This window comes from Amblyomma mixtum, chromosome 5 (genome assembly GCF_055824585.1).
Source record: "Amblyomma mixtum isolate Tamu chromosome 5, ASM5582458v1, whole genome shotgun sequence".
NCBI lineage: Eukaryota > Metazoa > Arthropoda > Arachnida > Ixodida > Ixodidae > Amblyomma > Amblyomma mixtum.
In genome coordinates, this window is record NC_143016.1 from 61522316 (window position 1) to 61530204 (window position 7889).

At 53.4% G+C, this 7889-nt stretch overlaps 2 protein-coding genes across 2 annotated transcripts; both read right to left on the reverse strand.

Moving 5' to 3' along the window:
- Positions 1-2331: 2331 nt before the first annotated feature.
- Positions 2332-3982, reverse strand: LOC149342400 (uncharacterized). Its single transcript, XM_089542159.1, has one exon. It carries the CDS (start codon positions 3902-3904, stop codon positions 2876-2878), a length of 1029 nt encoding a protein of 342 aa, XP_089398285.1. The 5' UTR covers positions 3905-3982; the 3' UTR covers positions 2332-2875.
- A 1424-nt stretch (positions 3983-5406) lies between these two features.
- On the reverse strand, positions 5407-6522 carry LOC149342401 (uncharacterized). The gene has a single exon (XM_089542160.1). It carries the CDS (start codon positions 6201-6203, stop codon positions 5451-5453), a length of 753 nt encoding a protein of 250 aa, XP_089398286.1. The 5' UTR covers positions 6204-6522; the 3' UTR covers positions 5407-5450.
- Positions 6523-7889: the final 1367 nt, after the last annotated feature.

Here is a 7889-nt window from a genome sequence, read left to right on the forward strand (position 1 = left end):
ATTCTGAGTTTCCGATTGTGCCTTTGTTTTTTCCACCGTTTTATAAGACCACGTCTGGCTTCCCAAAGATGTAGGAGGTGGTTGTCAACAGCTGGGTGGTCCTCCGTGGTGGCGAGGGATTTTGTGAACTTTTCTTTGAGGTCGAGAATAGAGGCCGCCCAATCTTCGTAACTGGTTATTTGTTCCGATGTTGCTAGTTTGGTGTCCATTCTAAATGTCTCCCAGTCTGTAATTCTGGCTTGCCCTCGTGGTTTGCTGTGCGTGTTACTTTCGAAGATAGTCTGCAGCACGTAGTGGTCACTGCCTAGCGTTTCTCCCGTATTGAGCCACTCCTAGTTGCGTGCATTGCGGACGAGCGTGAGGTCGGGGGAAGTATCCCGTGTTATGCTGGTGCCGACTCGCGTCGGGTGCTGCGGGTCCGTGAGTAGGGTCAAGGACATGGCAGCGATGGCGGATGCTAGTTTTCTGCCTTTCGCGTCTTCCTTCGGGTAGCCCCACAGGGGGCTAGAAGCATTAAAGTCTCCAACTATAGCTAGGGGAGCTTTTTGGGCGTCCCTTACTGCTTTAAAGGGTCAGTCTACTAAATTTTATGGGCCATATTTTCTTTGCGGCAACCGATAGCTCTTTACTCAAATTACCGTTTAGCCAGGTGTGGTGCGAAGAAGTGCGCTAGAACATTTTAGAATAGAATTTATTGATGTGGGAACACATTTGTATGAGATGGTAGTCATCTGGCAACCATGTGGATTTCCGCCGCGCGGCGACAAACATGGCGGCGCCCGTCGTAGCCGGACCTCTCGCTTCGGACTGAATTCTCGTGGTTGCTGCCTTTTTCAGTGCGTTCACTGGCCATAAATGGGGCGCCGGTCTTTCGCTTCATCTCATCTCGCCTATAAGAAAACATATAAGTGATAAATTTGCTTTATTTTAATAATCAGAGTGACGATTCTGCCGCTTCTAGGCTTAAGTGGAGAGTCGGTTTGTTTACAGCAATGGTTCCCGTCCTGACAACCAGATGGCGCTACTATAGGCCCAGTTTATTTTTGTGTCTCTGCTAGCATACGCTGTACTAAAAGTGGGAATGTGCCTGCGTTTAGCGTACGTATAACTATAAATATTCATGTGATTTACAGAAAAAGTGAGCGGCACGCCTTCTACAGTTCACTAGAACAAAACGTACTATCGCGCTCAATATGAGTTGCAACGCGCGGTCATCGACCGGGGCTCGTTCCATGGTGTGCCTCCTCCAAACAGTCGCTCGGAATTCTGGGAGAAACTGCTGTTCCAGGAAACAACAGCACCCCCGCTCAGGAAAAAGTTTCTCCCAGAATTCCGAACGACTGTTTGTAGGAGGCACACCATGGAACGAGCCCCGGTCGATGACCGCGCGTTGCAACTCATATTGAGCGCGATAGTACGTGTCTGTGACATTGGGGCATACTAATGGTACGTAGTATATTCACTTATGCTTCTACAAAAAAAAAAAGACTACCACCTGGAGCAACAACGTTTGGGGTCGCCACCATGCATTTTTACGCGACTTTTAACGCCGAAATAAAATATAAATTCCTGCCTAAAACGGGATCTGTTCCCTCGTTATTGATGTTATAGGGTACCAACTACCAGAATATGCAATTATTTATACACTCATCTCGGTGAGTAGACTGACCTTTTAAGAAAGATCACGTCAAAGGCTACGCGGTGCTGTTTGGGGCGACTATATATATCGAGTATGTAGGTGCCCATGCTGTTTCTGTGCAATGGTAGTAGCTTTATGAAGGTATATTCAATGTCGGTGTCTAGATCTACAGTGGTTGCCGTGCATGATTTATGGACCAAGATGCATGTCGAGGGATTTGTTTGGCGTGCCCAGATCCACACTTTTCCACTACCTTTGGGAATGTCCTTCCCCAAAGGCAGTACCCCCCATCCCCAATCCTACTCATTCTTCCTGGGAGGCTGCTTTACGGACCGTTCAGCCCAACGGCCAGAAATAGCTGGTGGATCTGGCTTTACGTGAAGCTCAAGCCCGTGGACTCCTGGACGAGTAGGGGACCACACTGGAAATTTTTTTTGTGTGTGTGTAATAAAGTTGTTTCCAACCATCCAAAAAGAATAAGTAGCTCCGAAAAAGTGGGCGATTGTGCTGTCTTAATGTCGCAACATTGGAAAGCCACGATAAGAGCCCTACTTTAGAGTATGGGGTCTGCTTCCGCGTCTTTACCAGGCCGCTTGGAATCTCAGAAATAAAAAAAAAAATAATAAGTGCAAAACATGATTAATACTCAACTTACCTTGTAAATTTTAATTCCCAGTTTATACACGTTTTTTTTTCCCAAATTCTGCGCTCCTTCTGGAAAAAAATCCCGCAAGCTCTGCGGTTCAACGCGCAGAAAACCACGCTTCAGACTGCCTCGACGACGTCGCTAAATGCGCGAAAATTGTCGATAAAAATTAATTCTTTGTAGTAGTAGTAGTAGTGGCTTCATTATTACATTTCAAATGGAAGATAAAAGAATGTTTGCTGCCCCGGCATCTGCTATCGCGACTGGAAGCACCTGAGCTGGGGCAGCGGAATTAAAGGATAGCAGGCAGCATGTAGAAGTGAAAAGAAAGAGGTGAGGGGATAGTAGAAAGGACAGGGGGAGGGGTACAGTGACAATAAATGAATCTATTTACATATGTACTTGGTAGATATGAATATATACAGGTCGCACGCGCGTGAAGGTCTGGAAGGTCACAGTACAAACACGCGCGCACGACACAAGGCACAAAACAGCTGGAGTGGGGGTGTCCAGCTGCTTATCGTCCAAGGTAGCACACGCGGAGCGTTCGGTCACTGCGCGTAACTGCCTGGCGGAGAACAGGCGGGACGTCAAGCCAAGCCCGCCTGTTCGAGGAATGCACAGAGGCTCACCATTGTTGGCTCACGGGTGCGCGCACTGCCCTGCGGCCACAAAAGCGTTGTGAGGGAGTCTGGGAGAATGCCCAGCGCCCTGAAGGCCGCGAACATGTCTCGGCGGGCATCAGCGAACGCGGTGCAGCGAAGAAGCAAGTGTTCTAGAGTTTCGGCCGCACCGCATACAAAACACTCTGCACTCATCGCGAACCCGTGACGCACCCGTCGTTCCCCGGGCCACACGCATCCAATTCGCAAGTGAAGGATCATTGCGCGCCGCGCCCGCGTGAGCGGGCGACAGCCGGTGATGTAGCAAATGCGCTCACCTCCTGCGATGCGGGGATCGGGGTGCTGCCGTCGGAGATGATCCTGGATGACCGCACGCACGTCCTCCAGCGCAAGAGCAAGATTGCTGGGAGGCAGCTGATGTGCGGCGGTCGCGAGGTCGTCATCTTCCTCGTTGCCGGCGATGCCGCAGTGACCGGGCACCCAGCACACGGGGCATGCGAGATGCGCTAGATGCCCGATGCGCGATCGGACTTCGTGCACTAATGGGGTGCCGCGGCCGTTGGTCTGCAGCTGGCTGAGGGTGGCGCGGGAGTCACAGAACACAGCACACTTGGGCGGCGGAGGGTGGATCCCCATCAGCTCCGCCGTGGTAGGAGAACCCAGGAAGGTGGTGTTCTGTTGGCTGTGCAGTCGCAGGGCGGGGATGGTGGCAGCCGCTGCGAGCGAGCAGCTGTCGCGAGCCACTGAGCCGTCGGTGAACACGAGGTGATGGTCCACGAGCTCCTCGTCTATGACGGCTCTGGCCAGATGCTGGACAGCACAGAGGGGTGTGCTCCGCTTTCCCGCGATGCCGACGATCTCTCGCTCCGAGGCAGCAGGCCAGGGCGCGCAGGTGCCGTAAGGGGGCGAGCCTTCTGTTAACTGCTCGTACTTGAGCAGCGCCGCACCCTGTTGTAGCGCGGCGAGCGAAGCAGAGGCAGAACGACTAAGCAACATGTTTATTCGACATGCTGGGCCGTACAGATTAAGACTCACTTACGAGCCATCCGCTCGCTGACTTCAAAACCAGAGAGCAACGCTATGTCGCAACGCAGTGTCGCTATTGTTGTGGGTTTTAACAACAATGAGCGGAAGTTGCTTGCACTGACCATTATGTTCGACTGGAACCGCCAACTTCCCTGTTACTGTTAGCGGCGACCCACCGTATGTCCTCAGCTTTATGTGGCAAGGCTCTTTAGGTAGACTGGGCCAGAATTTCCTGTATAGCGTTTCTGACACAATGGAAACAGATGCAGCCGTGTCTATTTGCATATTAACATTCTTCTTGGCTATCTTAAGGCAGATTTCATAATGCCCTGGGCGTTGTGCACAAGGATAGACACTGTACAACAACACTTGGTCACAATCCGCGTCCTCCACAGCTACCGAATCTGCCGCGTCTCTAGACTTGAACTTGCACATTTTCGCCAAGTGTCCGTAAAGCTTGCAAGCACGACAGCGATACTTGCGAAACTTGCAGTTATTTATTTTATTTATTGAAAGCACCTACAGCGCCCATGAGGCATTATTGTAGGGGGGTTATTACTATATACAATAACACACGCAAAGAAGATATTGGAAAACATGTCATCAAGGATAACACAACATATTAAAAGAAGACTAAACTAGTTTACAACTAGGGTGGTATTCTGCCGGTGTCGCCTTTTGCGACATGTCGCATATGGGCGGGGCCTAAAAAAGTGCTTACAGATGCTCGAAGAAACGGAAAAAGCCGCCGGCACTTTCGTCTGCGGTGCATTCATTCACTCCGAGAAGCGACAATTTACCACTGCTGATTCACTAGCAGCAGTAGTTTCGTATCTTTTATAGCAAGAATATTTGCCATCACATGACGTCTAATGTTCAAAAAAACATTTGCAAATTTAATATAAACTCGCTTTACTTCATTTAAGTCTATAAAACACCGCGAAAAAACTCCAAATCTACTTTTCTCTCGTTCCGGACGGTTGTGCTAGGTTTCGGCTGCGTTTCGGGCAGTTGCAGACGGTAGCAGTGTAGCTGGAGGTCCCATTAGGCTTGCGCGCTCCAGAATCGAGAGCGTATCTAAAAAACTAGGCTGAATTGCAGCTTAAACTTTATCGTCGAAGCAAGGTAAGTAATAGCGAAAAGTAACAACACCAGTAGTTGCCGGTAAACATGCCGACCGGAATCGCAAGGACTGCTGAATTGGCTGAAGCGGGCGGCTCTCGCTTGAAAGGACGTCGCCATGTTTTCACGCCAAGGGCGCAAAAGCCGCAACTGCCGATTGCGTTCGTACGCTAACGGTAGCCCGTCGCCCGCGCGAATCGCTGCAGCGCATTCCGTTGTTCGACTAAGCGTAGTAAATTGGGGCGACGTCACGATGACGTAGCAGGAAGGCGGGTCCGTGTCGTCACGCCGCCGTCACCGCGGCTCGAGCCAATCAGCAAAGAGCGAATACCACCCCTAGTATGAGTGATGGCACAGTGCTGGTAAACACACGAGACCTGGAAAAAAAAATACATCAGACTATCGCTTCAACAGCACTTTCGAAATCAGGTGCACAAACCACATCATTCGGAATCTTATTCCAGCCCAGGAATAAGCTTCGTGCTTCGTGCGCTGAGCCACACCGGAAACAGTCCGGCGATTCAGACACTCGGTCCCTGGCTGCACCGGATGAACGCTGCTGAGGGCGTTTCCCACCGCCTGGCTTATGACGTACGGCTTCGACTGTACCTTGCGTCCCCGTCGGCTGAAATTTCCGACTTTCCTTCCGCGCTAGCTCGATGCTTTTCGCAACGTCGCAGGCATCCGAAAACGTCAACTTGCTTCTCTTCAGCAACTCTGCTTGCGTTGCGCTGTCGCAGAGGCCCACTACAAAGCGGTCTCGCATAGCCTCATCGAGAAATTCCCCGAATTCGCATGAAGCTGCCAATCGCCTCAACTCCACTGCATATGCTGCTATGGACTCTCCCTGATGCTGGCACCGCCGATTAAACTTGAATCGTTCTGCGATGACCATGGGCTTCGGTGTGAAATGATTTCGCAGCACTTCTACGAGTTCCGCATAAGTCTTGTCCTCTGGCCTTTTAGGCTCTAGCAAAGTCTTCAGCGTCTTGTAAGCCTTCTTGCCTATTGCCGTAATAAACATCGAGACCTTGAGGTCGTCGCTCACCTTGGAGGCCTTCAGGAAATGCTCGAACCTTTCCACGTAGGACCCAAAGTCCTCGTCTCCGTCCGCGACTAACTGGTCGAAGCTTCCAAGCGTTGCCATCCCTGTGCCTCGCCCGAACGCTCTCCACGAACGCCGGTGCTTCCACGAACGCCGCGATGAGTTTCACGCAGTCCAGCAGGATCACGAACGCCGCGATGCGTTTTACGTAGTCCAGCAGGATCCCATCCTCGTCGCCAAGTATGTTGTAGCCGCGGCGAGCGAAGCAGAGGCAGAACGACTAAGCAACTTGTTTATTCGGCATGCTGGGCCGTACAGATTAAGAGTCACACACGAGCCATCTGCTCACTGACTTCCAAACCAGAGAGCAACGCTCCCACTCTCGGCGTTGCCGTTCACACACGTCACAGCATCACATGACACTACATACCAACCGCGCACAATGCGATCACATGACACTTCACACCCATGCGTGAACGAGGGTGCGAGCGCAAGCGCTGTAGGAGCAAGCCGCCGTCCGGTGCGCGGTGGAGCCTGTCGATGTGATTAAGTGCCCTGAGCGCTGCTTGGAGCTGTAATGGCCACGCTCCTGCCTCGGCCAGCGTTGCGCCGCACTGCGAGTTTCTCGGTAGGCCGAGGCACACGCACAGGGACTTGCGGTGCTGTAGCTCCAGCTTTTTCCAGCGCACCGAGACGAGCGGCAGCGCATAGAGCGTCGCCCCCAAGACGCAGCGCGGCTTGCTGGGAGATGTCCTGGCCTCGAGCGGTGAGCTTGTGCACGGCGGCGGTGACTCTTCATCTGCAAACAGGCCTTGGTCGCCGCGGGGCGGAAGGAAAGGCGCTGGTCGATGTCCAAGCCAAGGTACCGCACTGTTTTCCGCCAAAGAATCGGTGTCCCGTCCAGTGACAGTGGGGCGAGGCGCGCGCGCGAGCGCGAAACGCAGGCCATGGCCACGGATTTGCCCGCGCTCAGCGACAGACCGAGGCCGCGTAAGCAGGCGTCGATTGCGGTCAGGGCTCCCTGAAGGCACTCCCGCACGCGGAGCGCCTCGCCCGGTGCCCACAGGCACCACAGAGCAATGTCATCTGCATATATGGGCATGTACACATGGTGTCGGCCGCCCGTGGGAGGGCAGGCCGGCACCACCGACATGGCCACACTGAATAGGAAGGGTGACAAAACAGAGCCCTGTGGCACGCCCAGGTCCACCGGACGAGGCTCGGAGAGTTTCCCCCTACTCTGACGCGCATGGTGAGGCCGCTCAGGAAACCGCGAACATATCGCAAAAGGCGCCCGCTCACACCGGCCGCTTCAAGCATCGCGAGAATTGGTGCGCGGTGGACGTTGTCAAAAGCGCCCGAGACGTCCAGTCGCAGCAGCAGCGCTACCTGTCCTGCCGCCCTGGCGTGCTCCAGCGCGGTGACGACGTCCGAGATGGAATCAGCCGTGCACCGCATCCCGCGGAAACCTGTCTGCCGCTCGTCAAACAAATCCGCCTCCGCTGCCCGCTCGTTCAGACTCTGCAAAGCCATATGCTCCATGAGCTTACCTGCCGCCGATGTTAATGCCACTGGACGGTTTCCGTTCAGTTCCGTAGGTGGGCGCCCTGGCTTTCGGATAGGACAGACGACCGCGGTGCGCCAATCCTCGGGTACTTCCCCGCGTTCCCACACCAGGTTGATCTGCTGCAGGAAGATCTGTCGTTGCTCCGCATCCAAGTTTTTGAGCATTTGGTAGGTCACCCCGACCGGCCCAGGCGCCGAGCGACGACGGAAACGCGAGAGAGC